A 21,464-nucleotide genomic window follows, 5' to 3' on the forward strand; every position below is an offset into this window, starting at 1 on the left:
TTCAGAACACCAATTTAATTGAACCAAAAAGAACCTCCATTTTCTCACAATTAGGGAAGTAGCAAATATACAGTGTAAAGTAAAAATATTAAAACTGCAAAGAAGGGAACTGGAGAGATTGCTCAGTGGTTAAGAGTCCTGGCTGCTTTTCCAGATGTCCTGAGTTCAATTCCCAGCAACCACATGGTGGCTCATAAATATCTCTAATGGGATCTAGTGCCCTCTTCTGGTGTGTTTGAAGACAGTAATAGTGTACTCATTAAACAAGCAAGCAAACAAACAAACAAACAAATAAATAAACAATGCTGCAAATGAACATTGACATGTAACTCAAAAAGGCAGACTTACTAGAATTACACTGTACTCTATAAAATCACTCAAGTCAGAAGGGCCTGGACATGTATCTTGTTAACTCTGAGGAACCACCAGCCAGACTAGTATACTCAGCTATGCATTAAATTACCATAGGTAAAGGAAATAAGATATTCTGCAATAAAAATTTTAAATAACGTATATCCAGAAATTCAGCTTTATAGGTTAAAAAAAAAAAAAAAAAAAAAAAAACTAGAAGGAAAACTTCAATCTATGAGGTTAACTGTACCCAAGAAAGCATATGAAATAAATAATCTCACATCAGCAAGACATATACACATGTGTGCGCACACACACAAACACACACACTGCCACCACCACCATCACCATCATTACCACTACCAACAAATACAACATCCACCTATAACAGGAATTAACAATTATTGGTTATTAATATCTCTAAACCTAAAGGACACAATTTCCCAATAAAAACATAGATGCTGACAGAGTTGATAGTAAAATGGTGTCTTTTCTTCTTCTGTATACAAGAAACAAACCTCAGTATTAAAGATAGATATTATCAGAGTAGAAGGTTGTAAAACATTTCCCAAGCAAATGGACCCAAGAAGCAAGCTGATGTAGCCACTCTAATAACAGAATAAATATCTCAACACAATGAATCAAATGAGATGTGAAGAAACTTTATACTCATCAAAGGAAAAATCTACCAAGATGACATCTCAACTTTGAACATTTATTCATAGAATCTAATTGCACAAACATTCACAAAAAGGACATTATTAAAGCTTAAATCACACATCAAACCCCACACAATAATAGTATGAAACTTCAACACTCCACTCTCACCAAAGGACAGGTCATTCAGACAAAAACTGAACTGAAAAATAATGGACCTAACTGACATTATGACTCAAATGGACAGAATAGATATCTACAGAACATTCCAAGCAAACACAAAAGAGCATCACCTTTCTCAGCACCTCAAAACCTTTCTGGCATCAATGTGATAAGAGGCTTTTGGCCCAGGGAGGGCATGTTTTTCCCAGTGTAGGGGAATGCCAAAGCAATGGGGTGGAGAGGGTGATTAGGAGGGAGTGTGCCTTTGTGAAGGCAAATGGAGGGGAAGTTATGGTAGCTGGGCAGGGGAAGGAGATAACTTTACAGAGTGTTGAATAAAAAAAAATAAAGCAAACAAACAAACAAACAAGATGCTCAGAGTGCTTCAGCCTCTGAGTCTCATCTACGTAGGAAGAAAAAACATATAGCTTCAAACCAGCACTTAGCCAGTGAAGAGTTTTAGTTTGTTTGTTTTTAGTTTTTGTTTTTGGTTGTTGTTTTGTTTTACAGTGACATTTTAAAATTAACTTGTGGGTTGTTTCTTCCAACTTTACAAAATTTTATTTCATGTGTTTGTGCCTCAGTGTACCACATGTGTGCCAAAAATAACAAATAAACCAACAAACACCCACTGTGGATCAGAGGGGCACCAGATCATATAGAACTTGAATTAAAGCAGTTGTGAGCTACTGCCATGTAGCAACTGGGAACTGAAACTGGCTCATCTGCTCAAGAAACTGTTAGACCCAAATTGAGTCTTATCTATTTGAGGTTCCTATGAATGAGAGGAGAGATGAGGAATCAATGCAAAAGCCAGATGTTTATTAGTCCAGTGCACTGGGGTGGCCTAAATCCAGAGAAGAGACAACCCTGTGCCCTTTGTCAGTATAGTTTTTATATACTTAGCAACAGATGGGCTACAGTGATGGTGATTAGGCATGCAAGCACTGGTGGGTTTAGCTGCCAACATGGGTTACATCTCAGGACCTACATTCTAGGGCTGCCCAGATAAAACACTTCTCTTCATGAAGAGGTACTGCTTGGCACCTGCCTGGGTCATATATTAAGGTTCTTCCCCTACATTCCAGGGTCTGCCCAGATAAGATTGCATCACTCCTTAGAGAGTACAGGACTGCAAAAGCCCTTAGTGAAAGCAGGGAAGCTGTAAAACTCTCAGTGTGGGTGGGGAGCTGTAAGGAGGTGTGGGACTGTATAGGCCCTTAGGGTCCCTCAAAACCAAGGTTCTTAAAACTCCAGTCATCTCTCCAGATCTTGGATCTGCATTTTGTGTTGCTTTGTTCTTTAGTTCCAAACTCTGGTTATAGCAATTCTAAGTCAAGTACTTTCATTCCCTGGAACATCTTTTTATCCCATGTGTTCTTAAACTTTGAGAATGTAGCTCATGTGAAAGGAAACATCGCTCAAGTAGTTCCATCACTCAAGAAACAGACTAGAAACTCCCAGAGTCCAGGAGAGGCTTCCCTTACCTACTCTCTTGTGGATAAATTGATTTTCTCCTTTCAGCTTTTGAGTCCCTGAAATGGAATTGAGACCCTCAGATGGGGTGACAAGGGCTGTTAGACTTGGTTCCATTGGACTGGCACATTTCAGCTTTTGTAATGTACTCCAAGCACTAGCACATAAGTAGGAGGTGACAATGGCAGGTGATGGAAGCTGTGCAACCCAATGTTATCCCCAGAGGGAGACAAAAAGGGCAAATGCTCTCTAGTAATTGGTTCCATAATGAGAGGAAGAAGAGAAGAAAGGTGATTTGTTGAATCAGCTTAGAGGGGAAAAGGAATTCTGTGCAGATGGAGGTAATAGGATTCAGATCCTAGGTGGATTCTCTGTCACATCATTTCTATTAGTAAACAGGCAGAGAAGTCCAGGTAGATGGGCTGAGATAAGGATGAGGGGATGTTCTCATATCTGCCTGAAGACCCTTCTGAAACCTGAAAACTACCAATCATGTCTCTTTTTAATGGGCAGCTCTTATTGAGTATTGATTACCACCAGATGCTTTTCTCTTTAGTGAGTCTTTGCTGTTAGGAAAGATTCTTAGCAAACATGAGCAAATACAGCATTTCATTTTTTTCTGTTCTTTGGAAACAGTTCTCAGTGTTTTGTTTTTCTTTGCACATGATGGCTGTGTTTGCCTCATGCATGTTGTTCTTATAAATAGGTTTGTTGTTTGCATTTACTCACGAAATCAGAACTGGCACCACGTCACATTTAATGCTGGATAGGGCGTGGCATAGCAGTTATGACTGTGACATTTATACTTCTACAAGGAACACAGTGAGCACTCCAAGAACTCATGAAGAAAAGCTTCCTTCTGATTCCTTGTAATCAGTTTCTTAAATTTATTCGTGTAATTTCTTATACTACTCCAAGATAATATTAAGGTAAAGTGACTTTAAAGTAATTTCAATATTCAGATAGATGGTGTTATGGACACATTTTTTTATGAAAATAATAATTGGTCTGTTTAGGGAAAGGCTAGAAAAAATATATGTAGTGTGTTTGTGTGTGTGTGTGTGTGTGTGTGTGTGTGTGTGTATTTCTCAAAGGCTGATCAGAATAAAAGGAAAGTCTGACCCATCGCCTCCAGGATATAATTCTGTTTCCAAGGTGTATACTAGTAGAGTATATGTGCTTTCATATCACGATTGCGGGTACAACAAACTGAAGGAATAAATGGAGTGTGAAAATGGTTCTATTTCTAGTTTAAGACTCTAAAACATGGTCATGTGAGAGGCTACTTCTGGCTAGGTGAAGTCTTTTCTTTCTCTTTTTTTAGAAAATGTAAAAGTATAATTCATTATGTATTAAGGACTTCACCCCCATAGTTCCGATTTTTAAGGAGTTAATATTTATGCTTTCACTTTTTTTTTTTACCACTTATGTTCATTAAAAGACCATAGTATTCAAATATGAAGTACAGGACTAGACATTTACACAGTTATTAAGTTAGTTATATGTAATTAAATAATATATGTAAAGGAATTTTTATAGAGTATATAAAGTGCTTTTGATGTCATTGAGAAAGAGACATGTAAGTTTATTCTTTTTTAAATTCTTTAGAGGAACCAACATGAAGTTTTCTTAATGGAGCATTTCTTCAGAGATTATATTTAGGAACAATCATCTTATATCTCCATGAACAGATAGCACTAGAAGAGATTTCTATGATATAAACACCTTAAGTTTGTCAGGATCCCAAATGAGCTTGCTGGTGGAAAATGAAAAGAGAAAGCCATACAATGAAGAGATAGTTATCTTTCTGAAAAATATTTACATGCGAATGAATATATTGCCCATCTGCATGTATGTGCACCATGTGCATTATTAATGCTTGTGTAGGTCAAAAGAGAGCTTAGAATCACCTGGGAACCATCAAGTGGGTTGTGGGAACTCAACTGGATCCTCTGCAAAGGGAGCACTTTTTTTTTTCCAGATCTAACACTCCAACCATGGGGTACATATATTTAGGGAAGTATTTTTATACATGGACAAAATTCTTCACAACAGATCACACTAAGTATATGTAACAAATAACTGTCAATATGAGTCCTTTAATGCACATACAGTGGAGTTCTCTACAACTTGAAGCTAACAAAGATTGGCACAAAAAAAAATGGATGAATCATTTCGAAACAATATGGAGTATCCAATGCACATAAATTTATGAGACCACCATTACCCATATCACTAAACATGTGGGAAAAATTTAATGAAATATTGTCATTCCTCAAGAAGATATGTTTGAGGAGGAAGTTTTACTGTAGATATGAAGGAGAGAATGGCCAGTGGCCTCTGTTCAGATCACAGAGAGGAACTAGGATATTAGACATGGGCAGTACACTCTACTGGGACATAAGAGAAAAGTAGGAGAAGAACATGAGAAGAGCTAAAGTCAGAGGAGAGCGGGATAAGGGAATCAAGATGGAACATATCTGAAAAGAACCAAGAGAAGCAGGACCATGAGATGAAACAAGAGCCCAACAGCATATGGACAAAATGTGTGGGTTGTAGGGAAGAAAGGCTTGGAGAAGGGAAAGGCAGGTCAGGTCTTGAGAGGCTTAATTTCCACACCAGGAAATAAGGAGGCCAACTCTGCAAGGTGTATTTGGAATGCTGTGAGAATCTGACAGCCAGAATTTGCTTTGAAATGCTAACAGGCACCTCAGGTAGCCATTTCCCCTTCTTGTCTTTAGAAGCAACCTTTTTTGAAACTGTTTAGGTGGCTTGGTAATAGAAAGACTCCCCAGGGGCAAAGTCTGGCAACTTGTTTACTTTAATTGCTGTGAAGCCCTCTACCTCATGCCTGCTTACCATACTTTGTGCTTTAAAGACTGACAAAAAAAGTTACCTTTTGATTTCTAATTGCTTCCTTGGAGTTGCTCACGTAATTTGTCCCTCCCCGCCCCCCCCCCCCCCCCCCCGCCCTGCCTCTTTCTTCTGACAGAACTCAGGACCAGGAGGATTAAAAGCTAATTTAGATCCTTGAGGAGATACTGTCATTATGGGTGTAGAACTGAGTTTAAAATGCCAACTGGGGATGAATACCAGATCATAAACCTTTAAGTGAGGGAGAATATCTCACCAAAGATTCAGCAGAGACTCACTTCTCATGGCCACAATGACCACAGTGGTGTCACTGAGCACTGAGGTGAGTGACCAGAGTATCAACATAATAAGAACTCATGGCATTAGAATTCAGGTTTTAGAGAAGCCATTCTTGTTACAGGGAGGCACCTGAATTTATTGCCAATTGCTGCTCTTAATTTTAATTGTATTTAAAATGTGTATTATTTCTTTCAACAGCTTTGCTGAAAGGAAAGATGGTAGAGAAGAAGGTAGAAAGACAGGAAGGAAGGAAGGAAGGAAGGGGGAGGGAGAGAGGGAGAGAGAGAGAGAGGGAGAGAGAGAGAGAGAGAGAGAGAGAGAGAGAGAGAGAGGGAGGGAGGGAGGGAGGGAGGGAGGGAGGGAGGGAGGGAGGGAGGGAGGGAGGGAGGGAGGGAGGGAGTGAATGGGCTTTTTCATGAAATTCGTGTACTTACCACACATGGCAGACTGTTTTAAATCTACCCTAAGCTGTGTGAATCCTATTCCTCTCATAAGATACTGCTGGTTCTATTTTATCTTTGATACTACCACATTATCTTCTTCTTGGAGCCTCCATCTCTCATTTCTGTCTTGTTCTGCCTCCATCATTCATACTATTTCTATCTCATTGTGAATGACTCTTCTTACTTAGGTTTTCAGAGGAAATTTTAATTGGATTCTTTATTTTTGTTTACTTAAGACACTGGGGATCACACCCAAGGTCTTGCCACAGCCAGGCAAGCCATAAGCTATGTCTCCATTACACAATAAACAACTTGAAGTAATTTTATTATTTCTGTTTCTCCTACTCACCAAGGTATAAACTTCTGGGAAATGCTACCTTCAATTTTTTATGTCTAAACAGCTGGATTAACCTAAGGAATGGAAGAGAATACTATTATGTACATTTTTTATCAATAGTAGAATTATGCAGTGATTTTTTATTAGCAAAATACATTTTATGGAATCACCAAGAATAATAGTTAAATTGATAAACCGTAGAAAAATAAGCAATGTTGGGGTGATTTTTTGGCATTCTAACTAGTTAAATTATGACAGATATTTTCTTGATTATGAATATGTTTTGCTACATAAACTATAAATTTGTTATTTATATGGTTCTAGCTCACATGTTATCTGGAAGGATATACATATATAATGAACTTATCATACGAGGCCTGTACACTTAGGTCTGTCCACTTCTGTAAGATAGACAAAGGTATGTTTTTTTTTCTATGCATATTGTCCTGCTTCCTGTCTAGCTATTCAGAAGATGTCTGCATGTAGTCAGATTGCTGTTAATAAATGGAATCGAGACCAAAACAACAAAAACAAAACTCTACCATTTTATACACCTATTTAACATGACAATCTCTTTCCTTATATGCAAACTTAGCATGTGATCTTCAGTGCGATATCACTAACACATCATCTCATGGCAGCTTTGACTTTATGGAGATATATTCAGTCTAACTCTGTACCATAGAGTATAACTCAAATATCTTACATATTAATCATAATCACTTCATACTTAAGATCAGAACTAATGTCAAACTACAACCTTTTATCATGTTAACAATTGTTAGTGTACAGTTCTGTTAAAATAACCTTAATTTGCTGCAGTTGAGGTCCAGAATAACTTAATGTATAGCTTAGAAAGCACACATGTGGCAATGTTAAAGATGTGTTTGGGAACTGGGTACCTCCTTTTATAATGTAGGACACTGGAATGAATGCAGATCATCAGACAAGGTAGAAAGCACCTTTACCTGCTGAGCAGCCTAGCAGCCACAGTATTTAATTCTCTGTGTATTTGTAATTGATCACTATAGTAACAACAGTAAGATGAACTGTATAGCCATATAGCTAACTGGTCATAGCACTTTGGTTAAGAGATACGGTTAAGATATCTCTTATGGTTAGCCACAAGTGATAACCTCTTATGGTTATCTATGTTTTAGAGTTAGTTAACATTATTTATAAAATTTAAATGGACTGGTAGGATCAATGGTTGTGGATAAATAGAATGGTTGTATCTTTTAGCTGTTTCCAAAGATTCTATTGTGGAAGTGTTTAAGGAGATAACTTTTCAACACCCCAATTTATTTTGTTCTTACTTAAACTAAGAAGTGAAATTAATAGATAAAATACCAATTTCTCTTTCATATGAAGAAGTTACTTTATATTCTTAGGGCATATATACCATGAGAACTTCTATCAGATAAATATTTGTAACAAAATTAATAAAGCATAAAAATTTAATCATAAAAATTTACTAATTTTTGGATGTAACTTATTACATTTTAAAATATATTCTATAAAGCACAGGGTGATAGACATTTATGACATGTCCTTCAAAGAAATCTTCAGGGATAATGCATCCAGTGTATCACTAAGAAATAAGAAACACAAAGATCATCCTCTTACAACTTGTCACACTGATATAAAGTTCATATAGAATGATTATGACTTTAGCTCAGTGGCAGTATGCTTATCTTTCATGCATGAGACTCTGGGTTTAATCATCGGTTCTTCCAGTATAATAAAGTTCCTATAGGAGAGAATAAGACAAGAATGACCACGACAAATTTTAAATATTGAAAGGAAGTTGTTAACATTACACTGACTATAAGAGTTGTCATTATTAAATAGTAAAATTTATTATGATATAATATTTTTTAATTTGGCTTGTATTATTTAGCATACATATATTATATTTCATTATGATGCTTTCAAATAAATTTATATTTTATTCTCTTATTATACTTCTCTGTTCCATTCTCTTGACTCAACACATTATAGATTCTTTAAAATCCTTTTACTTTAAGAACACATCTGTCCTATTATCTTTCTTTGGCATCAACCATCTGATCCACATCTTTTCATCTCCTTTTCAGTTTTACAGCACATAACTACTTTCTCCCAGCACATTGTCATGCAGGTCTCTGTTAGAGAAAGAACATGTAATTTTTTTCCTTAGTCTATGCTCTCTAAAATTTTTGTAATTTCATATGGTTCCTGAAATTTTCATGATGTCATTTTCTTATACAGATTAACAGAATCCCACTAAGTGTAGATATCACTTGTTCATTATCTGCTAACAAACATTTCATTGCTATTGTGAATGGATGTAGCAGTTTACATGGATGTGCAATATCTCTGTGGTAGGACAAAGAGTCCTTTGAGTTTATGCCTGTAAACTACTTAGCTGTGGTATATTGCAATACTATTTTTATTTTATTGAGAAATAGATTATATCCTGACTTAACTTGTAGTTAATTTTAATAGCTTATGATTTAGTTCCACTTATTAATTTTTGACGCATTTTCAGTGCTAGTAGTTTTGTGTCTCTACCTATATTTCATATTACTAATGCTTTACTCTGTGAGTTATAGCATGTTTCAGCTTTAGAGTAATTTAACCTTAATTTTTATAAAAGGTGAGGGGACATAGACATAATCCCATTCTGCAGGTAGATATCCATTGTACACACAATCATTCAGGATCATAAGTTCTGACCACTGAGTTACAAGGAGTAATTTTGTGTTCCTGAGATTCATCCTGAGAATCACTAAGACCCAGCAAAGCATTGATATAGAATGGCTGACTCTCCAATTATCCTTCTTTTTCATCACTTGGCATTAATTGTGTAGGTTTGTATCATTTCATACCCAGATCCTTGTATAGCAATTTCTATTATAATTAACAGCATTGATGACCCAACATGTACGAGATTCAGTATCATTACAATTCAAACTTCATAATTATTTCTAGATAATGTTAAAAGAAAACAATACTAATTTGTTTAGCCTTTACAATATTTTACTTTTCTATGGAGTCTACACTAGGGTTCTTTATATATATATATATATATATATATATATATATATATATATATATATATATATATATATATATATATATATATTCTGACATACTTTAAGTACTGATTTTGCTGATGCTAATTTTTTGATTAACAGCTGGAGAAAATATTTGATGATTTCTCATTGCAGCTTCAATTTTCACCCCCTGATCGTATTTCCTTAATTACTGGCGTTGTTGAGCTTCATTTTGCAAGGTATTGAACATTTATAAATTGTTTGTAGAAAATTTATTCAAGTTGGGAACTAATTTTTAATATATTTAATATTTTATGTTTTTCTAAATTGTTTTTAAATAATTGTCTCATGATTGAGAACTTAGTGAGTGGTTACCAGTTTATGTCATTGTTACTTTGTATCTGTGTTCAAATTCCCAGTCTTGATTGGTGTCTCACAACTATGGACAATTTCAGCTATAGGAGATGTCAAGCCTCTGGTCTTTGTTGCCATTCAATCTAACATGCAACATTGAAAATACACTTTATTTAAAATATTAAAATAAATTATTTTTTTTCTTTATATATTATAAATATAATTTTCAATATTTTTCTGTTGTTTTTCAATTAAGGTTGAAATCTTTTCTATGTGACTTTTATAAACAATGGCAATTTCAAATTTGCTTTTTTTTTCTGTGAGAGAATTGACCCAAAATAGTTGTATTTAGTCAAAAGAAAAACAAATATGCATTAGTCTTATTTTTGTTTTGTTCCATTTGGGGATTTTTATAATAGATTTATCTGGGTGTAGCTCAAAATTCTTAGAAATGCACCTATAGACCAAATTAGCCAAAAACAAATAGATCTGTCTTTCTCTGTCTCTTGAATCCTAATATTAAAGTTGTGCATATCCAGAGAAACAGTAAACTTGAGTAAACATAGCCAACTTTTAAAATTTTGTTGATTATTAGAGAATATCTGATTTATAATGAAAATATTTTAAACACACTTTTTTAGTGAAAGAGCTATATGAATACAGTAAAGTGATGAATGTTTAAGCTAACCTCATGAAATGATGCACACTCATAATGCACTTTGAGGGTTTCTATGATGTACACTCATAATGCACTTTGAGGGTTTCTAGACCGTAGTAAATTTATTTCCTTTTTAATAGGTGTGAAAATGGACTCTGAAAACTTTCCAATGGGAATTCTACTCTTCTTCCAGATCACAGTGGGAATGATTGGCAATTCCTCGGTACTATTTTATTATGGAATTTTTATATTCACTGGGAAACATTTAATGCCCAAAGACCTAATTATAGAGCACTTGACTGTTGCCAATTGCTTGACTGTCTTGATAAGAGGGATTCCAAGAACAATATCAGATTTTGGACTTAAGACTTTCTTGGATGACACTGGATGTAAATTGATAGTGTATATTTCCCGAATAACAAGGGGGATGTCTCTGTATGCTATGTGCCTACTGAGTTGTTTCCAAGCAATCACAATCAGCCCCAGCAGCTCCACGTGGATGAAGGTTAAATATAGAGCTACCAAATATATAGGTCCCTCCTGCTCTATAATTTGGGTTTTAAATCTGCTTCTAAACATTGTAATTCCACTAAGAGTGTCAGGGCCCAGTAATAAGAAAAATGCAACTAATAGGTTGGGTTATACATATTGCTCATTGTTTGCTTCTAACAATGTAGCAGCAACACTGTATATGATCCTACTGTGCTTCTCTGATGTCTTGTGTCTGTGTCTCATGGCCTGCTCAAGTGTCTCCATGGTGATTGTCCTCTACAGACATAAAAGGCAAGTCAAGCACATCCACAGTGCTCAGCAATTTCTGAAAGTCTCATCTGAAGACAAGGCCACACAAACTATCCTCATCTTGCTGTGCTCATTTTTCATCTCTTACTCATTCTCTTCCACTGTGTTTGTCATTAGAACCTGCTCCAATAATCCAATGGCATGGGGAGTAAATGTATTTACATTGGTAGAAATATGGTTTCCCATATTTTGCCCCTTTGTTCTCATCATCAATATGAAGCCTAGTTTTAGCCAAAATTTACTTTGCTTTGGTAAGAAATAGCTTCCCTTAAATATTACATGAGCCCTGGTTACTTGCCTTCCTTTTATATTGTGACACACATTCATGTGCTGTACAATGCTAAAACTGTAATTTTAAACTATTAAGCTTCTCATAGCTGACTCATCTATTATATAGAGTGATCAGTAGTCATTTCGTAGAAAACTATTTGATAGCTGTGTTAATAATATTTTTTCTCTTCTTACAAAATGCCTGATAAAGGAAACTCAAAGAATGAAAGGTTTCTTTCTCCTCACAATATTCTACATTGTAAAGTAGAAGTTGAGGCACTGGATTTTGGGAGAAAAGAATGTAAGATATGTCATAAAACTAACTTCACTGTCAGGAAGTAGAGGTATAAACTTCTGTGCTCATTTGTTTTCCCTCTGAATTTTAATTAAGACTCTATTCCTGGAATATAGGTTTAGGTTGTATAGGTATAGGTATAGGTATAGGTATAGGTATAGGTATAGGTATAGGTATAGGTATAGGTATAGGTATAGATAAAGATACAGATAACAATACAGATACAGATATAGATGTAGCTTATGGGATGGTATCTCCAGAATCAAAATGGGTTATTTGCACTCAACTGAACTTCTCTAAAACATTCACACAGTTTTATCACCAATAAAATATGAGGCCTAGAGGTCCATATTATCAAATTGACATGCATACATATGATTATTAACATTATAATATCGAGGGAGAGTTTTATGCCCTGGGTATCTATATTCTGATTGTTATGCCCAGAGATATATTTATCTCTATTTATCACTGAGAAAAATGCTGTGGCATCATTTCACAGAAGACGTAGAGGCAGTGATGCCGATTTTCCTGTATGTATGGTTATTGGCCAAGTGGTGCTACTTTGACAGAATACAAAGTAAAATAGCTTAAATTTATACATGTTTCACTTGTTTACAACTTTATGGCAACAAAAAGTTTAAAAGTCTCTTTGAAGTGGGTCTTCACTTTTTCTGGAGGAAAACTGAGAAAAATGGTGAGCTCATCTGATTTCCTTTTCCCTCAAGATAAGAAAGAAAGTAAGAGGATTATGTTGTGCTAACAATATTAAAAATTCATGGTTCCCAAGGAAGGAATACAAAATTTGAAAAAAAATAGATATGTGCACTGCTCTACTTTGAAATATTGGGAGTAAGGTAAATAATGGTCATTATTTTCAATGTCATTTATGAGATAAACTATTTTAGTTACTGAGAAATTTTTTTTTGTGAGAAAATGTGTTTTCTGTGGCATATAAGCAGGCAGGCAGTCCAGTCTTTATATCTGCCTTGTCTGACCTCAGAGGGAATGGATGCACTTAATCTGGCAGAGACTTTATGTGCCAGGGTGGGGAGAATCCTACCCTTCCAGGGGAAAATTGCAAGGGGGATGGCTGTGAGAAAGTCTTTGAGGCAGGTGAAGCTGAGTTTGTGAATGTAAATAAATAAATAAATAATAGTATAACCAAAAAAAAAGGTCAGTGGAAATATATTATTTTTTTCATTTTTCATAGCCAGTCACCAGGGCTTAACAATTAACAGGTGGATACAATTTATTTTAAAAATAATCATGCAAATAATGTCACTTTAGAAATTTAAAACTTACTAATAGACATGATTGCTAATGTGCAAGTATAGTATCTATATTCTTAAGAATAAATGAAAATATTAAAACCAATCTAAAAATGGAAAATGAGTATACTTTCTCATTTGACTCCCCTGATGCCACTCTTTGTAAGAAATATTTATAATGTTGTTTTCATGAGTAACTGTACTCTGTCCATTTCATGGCCATGCTTGGTGGCATATGGCATTATTCCCTGGAAGGTTGTGGTCCAGCATATGCCACAGGGCCAGACCACTTGGGGAGGCAAAATGGGAGGAGTTTAACTACGCTTATGCCACACAAAACCAGGGTGGGTACTGGGCTGTAGACACTGCTCCAGGAGTGGTAAAGCACAGTCTGACAGGTGAGAAAGCAGGAGCTGGCCTGGGGTTATCGGGGCCACCAGTAGGCCAGGGTCATGGGGTTCTCAGGCTTTTGGACATTGAGGTGCTGCTGGAAGTTGCTGAAGAGTGGAGAAAGGAGTGGGGTGCCAAGGGTTGCATCTAGCCTTGGGCTGTGGGGTGGGGGTGGGGAGGAAGGGAAGCTCTGGATTGTCCCACTGGGATAGTCCTTGGCTTGAAGGTGGTTGACTTGGTGGCAGTTTCTGCTGAGAGTGCAGAGAGGCCTACAGAGATTATGCTGCGGCTCTCTAGTGAAAGGCCTCCATGGCTCTCCACAGTGAATCTTGGCGAAAAGAGACGGTTTGTGGTTCCAAACCGTTTATTGTCATGGTGGTAAATGGATGTGTAAAACTATGTGCCAATTCTGAGGGAGAGCCTGAGATTAAATATGTTTTGCAGGGAGAAATGTATGGGAAGAGAAATTTATTGGCTAAGCCCTCCAGGCCTCTAGGTACCTCATTAGCATGGAGACCTCTGTTTTGATCCTACTTGACTGTGGTCATGGGAGGACTGCAGCTGAAATCACCCAGATAACCATGGGAGGACTGCAGCCGAAATCACCCAGATAACCATGGGAGGACTGCAGCTGAAATCACCCAGATAACCATGGGAGGACTGCAGCCGAAATCACCCAGATAACCATGGGAGGACTGCAGCCGAAATCACCCAGATAACCATGGGAGGACTGCAGCTGCAGTGTTGCTGCTGTCAGGAGGGACAGCCTCTGCCTGAGCATTTGCTCTTTGCTTGTAGTTTGTCACTTTAAAAAATGTTGCTAAAGTGATAAAGGGATCCCTAGTGTGAAGCCAGTGGCCCCCAGCCAGAGCCCGAGGACCGGGCACAGGTAGCACACAGCTGCAGCATTCTTTAGTCTCTGTTTAGCCTTGGGAACGACTAGTAGAGCAGCCAGAACCCCAGCAACAGGGCCTTTTGGAAGATCACATTTTGGTAAAGTTGTCATCTCAAGAAGAAGTCCCTCCCCCTCTTGACATGAGCGTCTGTTTAGAACAGCATTCAGACACAGCTCGATCTGTTGGGAGTTTATGGATCAGTCCGGGGAGTCTGCACACAGGCATCCGTGGTGTGACAGTGACAATGTAACTTGCAGGAAGTGGTTGAGGATTCTAGTCAAGGTCCCTGCTGTCAGACTCTGGGTAGCCTCACCCTGCCCCCCTCATACCATGCTGGGTGGCGCCTGTTGATCAAGCCCCTGGTTTTCTACAGCTATTTTACTATAGCTGTTGACTGAGAAGCAAACAGCAAATGATTTTTGTTTGTTTGTGAGCTATGATTAACATTTATTTTTTACCTTTAGCTCAAGAAATGACTTCATCTATTCATCCCATAAGCAGATTTGTAATGGGGTCACTTAGCTAATCAGACTTGGTAGAGAGATGTGCTGTGAGAAAAAGATGGCTTTTTGGCAAATTCATTTTGATAGTTTCTGAAGCTTTACCCTGGCTGGCTTTTGTGATCTGTCAGCACTGCACAGAGAACCCCAACCGAGAACATTTCAGCTAGAGCTGAGGGAACGCGCACAGTTGAGGAGGGCCTCACCAAACTGTGTTGGAACTCAGACCTGCATTTTCTGTAGCTTTGTGTTCAAAGGAAAGGCATAAGGCAGGACTGAGTCCTCGAGGCTGCCTTGTGCAGCACTGAGGTACAGTGTTCGCCCGCACACCTTTTTTGAAGTTAAAAACACATGCAGGAGAAACCTGGTGAAGTTCTCCGTGAGGCAAGTCGTAGCCTGGGAGCCGAGCTCCAGGCCGCCTTGCTGGGCTCAGGTGTGGCCTTGCAGGGGAAGGAGTCCTGGGTGTTGGCTCTCAGTTTACCTTTCATTCATGGATCTGAGTAAGACATTTGGAATTTTATAAGAAACTCAGCAAACTTAAACATACAGGGTTTGGGCTGGGGGCTGGGGATGGCAGGTGTAGGAAGTGACAGAAAGTGGCCTGCCCACCACACACTCAGGTGATTGTTGTTTGCCTGCGATTATGAAGAGTGCAGATGAGGCTGTTGCTGTGTAGTTACGCACATGTTTGCTCGGGCAGCTGCCCTAGAGTTTGTATATTAGAACAAAAGTTTCTATGAATTGTCATGACTAAAAGTAAATATTCTAAGTTAAGCCCAATTCTGAGTCATACAGCTTCCGTCATGGGGCTTTTTGACCTGTAGAAGGTGACTCAAGGTGGGAGCTTAGGAAGGGCAGGGAAATGCTCTATAGCGACCTCAGTTTCTTTCCATGATGGCCGTAGGAAGACCTGACTTCCAGAACATGCTACTCCTGATACTTTCTGTAAAGATGCTTTTCACTGAATGTTCTCTCATGAGGAATGTGGCTGGGAGCTGGGAGGCAAGGTGCGAGAATCCTTTCTCTCCCTGAGCTTAGCTGTGTGACCTTGGGCAAGTCACCTAACCTCTCTGTGCTTCAGTCTCCCTCTTGTAAATGGGAGTAATACCTGACTCACGGGGTTGTTGTGGGGATTAATTAGAGAGGATGTCTGTAAAGCATTTAAAAGGTTCTTGAAGAAGGCACTGTATAAAGAGAAACCAGTGACAAGAATGTAATAGGGAATAACTGTGTATTTCCCTCCTGGACTTAATGTTCACTAACCGAGAAAGAACTGCCATCTTTATCAAGGCTAAGAATGTGTGACTTCCAAGGTGACAGGCCCAAGGGGAGAACAAAATGCTATTATTCGACAGAACAGTTATGGTAATAAACTGCATCCCAAATTTTTATTTTTATATACACAGATTGGCACATCATTTAACCCTCCCCAGAGAAACATGCTTTTGCAGTACATGAGATTAATTGATACATCTGATTTATCAATGCTGATAAATCTGATGAAAATAGGAATTTTCAGAATGCTCAGCAGGAAGTGGAGCATCGCTATGAGTCCTTATGTCAAGACTCCAGAACCGCTGGGGAAGAGGGAGAAACAGGACGGTGAGAGCTGGAGGTGGCAGACGACACAGTGAAACTGTTGGCAGGACAGAACTTGGCACGTGCATGCATAACTCACAGTGGCTGCGCCGCTCTCAGCAGGGGACATGGAGGAGTGACAAAATAACACCCCTAGATAAAGACACATTGAAAACTGGGAGTGGCAGGCAGAGGGGAAGTAGGCTTTATTTAAGTAGGAAATCCCTGAGAGACCATTCATGCTCCAGTAGACACCCCTACAATCAGACACATAGCTGCAGAACTAAGTACACTGAGTTTTTAAAAAGAACACATACAATTGTGAAGAAATACTGGGAAATGAGCAAGAGGTGTCTTAAAGGATCTTGTCTCCCAGTGCCAAGATTGTGACTGCCATTGCAAGTTAAGTGAGTTTGCAGTTTTGGATGGAGGTGAGGTCGCAGAGTCAACTGCATTTTATCTCGGGCCTGAGCTGCTGGTGATTATGAAGTTAGAAACTGTGCACTCATCAGTCCACAGAGCTAGGTTAGTACCTTGTGCTTCAGAGACTGCCGTAGAGCCAGGAAAGAAGACAGTGTTGTTAATTATAGTCTAACATTAATCATAATCTGATGCCAGGGCCTAATGTAATGAGAATTCTGGGATTTTCTTTTCTATTAAAAACACAAAAATATCCTAAGAGTGCATTTAAATCCCGGGTGCGGGGATATGGGGTTGCTTCACAGTAGCTCCCTGGGATTTGCCTCATGCTCTGGCAGAGGAATGGTTTTGCCAGCTGCAGATAATTTTGGCACTTATCTGATGCTTGGGATTCTTAAGACTTTTTGGAGGGTGTATAGATGCTACAGCCCCATAGGTGTGGGTGGAAGTTGTTCGTTGTTCAGTCAGCACTGTTGTTTGAAGTTTGTTAGTAGAGCTGCCCAAAGAATAGATTCAGAGATATCTACCTCTCTTTACCCCTTCTCTTCTTTATTACCTATCTAGAGATAGGGTGTGGAACTGGGAGGATAACAGGTGGGAAAATCCCACACAGTAAAAGATGCTCTCACTGTTTTTCCTTCTTACTAACGCAACGTGGAGCCTTGTGCGTGGACGGCCAGGGCTCTACCGCTCGGCTATGCTTGTCAACACACGTATTTATTTCCGTGTGAACACTGTTTAAGTTTTCACATTTTTAGATTCTGTTTTCTCTAGCTCTCATGTGTCGCCTGTATTTGAGTGCATTCTAAATTATATCACAATATATTGATCATCATAATAAGTAATAGGGGTAAAATTTTAAGTGAAACCTAAGTAACTTGAATTTTTTCTAATGTTATCTCAGCATGTTTATACTTCATGTGCACTTTGTGTGTAATAATAAGTTAGTAATCCAAGCTTAGCTAACGCTATAACATTCACTGCTCAATAAGAACAGTGCACATTTCTAGAAATACCATGAACATCATGTCTGTCTTGTAAAATGGAGCTGGGAGATGGGTGGCCTCCAGCCAGGCCAGTCTATGCTTGTAACGGTGCATTTCAGTAAAATCCCAAAAGCCTCTACTGCACTTGTCATTTGCCTGTGAAATAAGCTGTTATGTCAAGACAAAAATTCATTTTGAACATATTTACATATTATCTACTTTGATTTTTTTGCATAAATGATTTTCCTCCATATATATATGTACACTATGAGAACCCGGTGTCTTCAGAGGACAGGAAAGCGTATGCGGATGCCCTGTGATTGGAGTAACAGGCAGACATGAACTACCATGTGAGCCCAGGAAACTAAAGTCAGGTCCTCTGCAACACTAGCACGTGTTCTTTCTGTACAGGACTACCTCTCTAGTCCCCTTAACTGATGATCTCTACAACAAAGAGCACAAAATAAATATCAACAAAGTGAATCAAATACAGGACAGAAAGTGCTTCGAAGGCTAGAATATGTTTGAGAACATCTCTAATGGATTTGCACGAACAGACTGAGATGACTGTGTTTGGAAGACACTAGTCATATTCAAGATCCACTTTCTCCACTCTGCATATCCAGAGTCAATTTCCTTTTGTATTTCTATATTCTTGTCTTGACAGTGAAAATAATATTATTTCCTACATCATATAGTTGTAAAAATCAAAGACAGTATCAATCTAACCTAGCAATAACTTAAAAATTTTTATCATTGCTAATAAAAACATGTCTGCAATTTTATATATCTTCCAGAATGCAAGATTACAAGTGTGCCAACAAAGCAGTAGAAAACAACCATAAAATTTAACATGTAATCCATAGAAAGGGGAAGATGGAGTATGGGCATGGATCTTTCTTATGAACTGGTACTGTGAAAATTAGGGAAGACTGTAGCTGAGATGCCTAAATTTGGGAGTTTCCAAAAAAGGAAAGGCACCTCTGATAACATGTACCACGAGGTCACTAAAAACAGGTCTGCTGTGAGAACCCAGGAAGCAGAGAAATTAATTGGTGAGACACTTTCCTTGAGAGGAACTTGGTACATATGAATCTGTATAAGATGAATAAATCCCTGTTTTCTTGGCTTTGAGGAGCGTCTTATTTATCGTTTGACTACTGTGAAACAGACATCATGACTAAGACAACTCTTATAAAGGACAACATTTAATTTGGGGCTGCGTAACAGATTCAGAAGTTCAGTCCATTATCATTAGGGTGGTAGTATGGCAGCATTTAGATAGTCATAGAGGCAGAGGAGCTGAGAGTTTCATCTCTTATTCCGAAGGCAAACAGGAAAAGACTGTCTTTCAGGCCTCTAGGATGAGCATATTGAAACCCTACAATGACACATCTACTTCAATAAGGCCACATGTACTCCAACAAGGCCACACCCCCTAATAGTGCCACTTGATGGGCCAAGCATATACAAACTATAACAAGGAGTTGCTAGGGACATATTATGATTTCTGCTTGTTACATCAATGAGTATAAAGAACTGAAAGAAGATAGAATATGGTCAGGCATGATTAAGAGATTGGACACTTGAAGAACAGCTTTTGTTGTCTGTTCACTGAGTGGCAAAAGACTGTTCACTGTTGACTTAAGAATGAATCAGATCAGTGGTACCTCAGCACTGTGTTTGTCTTCAGATCTTGTGCTGATCCACACCATGAGACATAAACAGGTAAGAAAGGCTGTGGGACATAAATGATACAGAACAGTTTACATAGAGATAACATATAAAATATATAATCCTTTTAAAATTATGTTTGCTATTATACATTCAACTCTTAACAAAATAAAATGAAGTGAATATTTACCAATGAGAATGAGATGTCAGTGGACGTGAGAACTGTGACCCCATTGCCATGCTGTTTAAAATCCCATGGATTTGAAGACAAAATCTGTTTCCACATTTGGGGATAGTAATGTCACAGACAGGAACACAGGACTGGTCTCACACTGCTATGAACACTGGCTGCTGTTTCTCTTTAGCATTGCCTCTTACTTGGCTATACTGCATGCAGGTGGATAACCAAATACTTAAGCACATCATACACATACTTCTTAGTCATTGTCATTCAAGGATTCTTAAATGCCCCAGCATTCCTTAGGATGAAGCATCTTGTCAATAACTAATTTTTCCCATCTGCCCAGATGCAGCAGTATGGATCCACTCATATTGTCCTCCTGGGAATGTGGTGAACTTTCAATAATCACAATGCCAGGAAAGTAGACCTGTAAAAAATTAAATAAGACTTCTAAGAATGTTGGCTTTTCACTATTGGACACCCTATATGCTAAATGATATCATATTTTCTACATCTATGATCATCATATGAAGAACATTTGATCAAAACCTACCTGTTGTGATGGCACATGCCTTTAGTCCCACAACTCTGGAGGCAGATGCAGGAGGAGATCTGGAGTTTGAGGACAGCTGGGTATACATAGTATCTTCTAGTATTACACCTAAATACCATGTCTCAAACAAACAACAGCAAAACTAAGCAAACTGAACCTGTATCAAACCAAACCAGCCAACTAAACAAAAACCTTTCAAAGCTTCCAAGGATACTGAAGGTTCTCCAGTTCTTTGTTTGAATATATGTATCCCAATCAATAAAACAATATACTTCCTAAGTTTATGATTGTGAAAGGGAACAGCAAAATATAAATAAAGAAGAGGTCTGAGATATGTTTGTGAACATTTCAGTGAATCACACATCAGTCAGCATCAGTGTTCAAAATATTAATGATGTTTGTAGAGATTAGGGTTGCAAACTATGATTTCATGAGTTTCATATACAGATAATAGCTGTCATTCATCTCTCTCCCTCTCCCCCTCCCTCCCTCCATCCTTTCCTCCCTCCCCCTCTCTCTATCTATATCTCTCTCTATCTCTATCTCCCATTTTTTTTGCTGTGTTTTACATTTTTTCTTATACTGCCTGTCTGTCTGACTGTTTATCTATCTTCCACCCTCCCTCTCTCCTTCCCTTCCTTCCTACCTTCCTCTATTCCTCCTTCCCTTCCTTATTTCTTTTGTACCTTTCTTCCTTTCTTCCTTCCTTTCTGTGGTGGTTTAAATATTCTTGACCCATTGCAAGTAGCGCTGTTAGGAACTGTTGCCTGGTTGGAATAGATGTGGCCTTGTTGAAGGAAATGCATCCCTGTGGCGGTGGAATTTAAAGTTTTGCCAAGTGCAGAAAAGTTCCTCTTCCTAGGTGCTTCCAGGAGAAAATCTCTCCTGTATTTGTATCAAGATGCAAAACACTGTGCTACTTCTTTGCACCGTGTCGGGCTCTATGCTGCCATGCGTCCTACTATGGGATAAAGACTCAACCTATGATACTGTAAGCCAGCTCCAATTAAATGTTTGTCT

At 38.1% G+C, this 21,464-nt stretch overlaps 2 protein-coding genes across 2 annotated transcripts in view; both read left to right on the forward strand.

Annotated features, from left to right (window-relative positions):
* LOC308413683 (NACHT, LRR and PYD domains-containing protein 4A-like) overlaps positions 1-21,464 on the forward strand; it is a gene marked incomplete at both ends in the record, with an annotated part of 667,338 nt that overhangs the window by 433,247 nt on the left and 212,627 nt on the right. The gene's annotated exons all lie outside the window — the stretch shown is intronic.
* LOC308414024 (vomeronasal type-1 receptor 1-like) lies at positions 10,799-11,692 on the forward strand (the record flags this gene model as incomplete). Its single annotated transcript, XM_080909188.1, has 1 exon — positions 10,799-11,692. One exon carries the CDS (start codon positions 10,799-10,801, stop codon positions 11,690-11,692), a length of 894 nt encoding a protein of 297 aa, XP_080765314.1.

This window comes from Micromys minutus (genome assembly GCF_963924665.1).
Source record: "Micromys minutus genome assembly, chromosome: 32".
NCBI classification, from domain to species: Eukaryota; Metazoa; Chordata; class Mammalia; order Rodentia; family Muridae; genus Micromys; species Micromys minutus.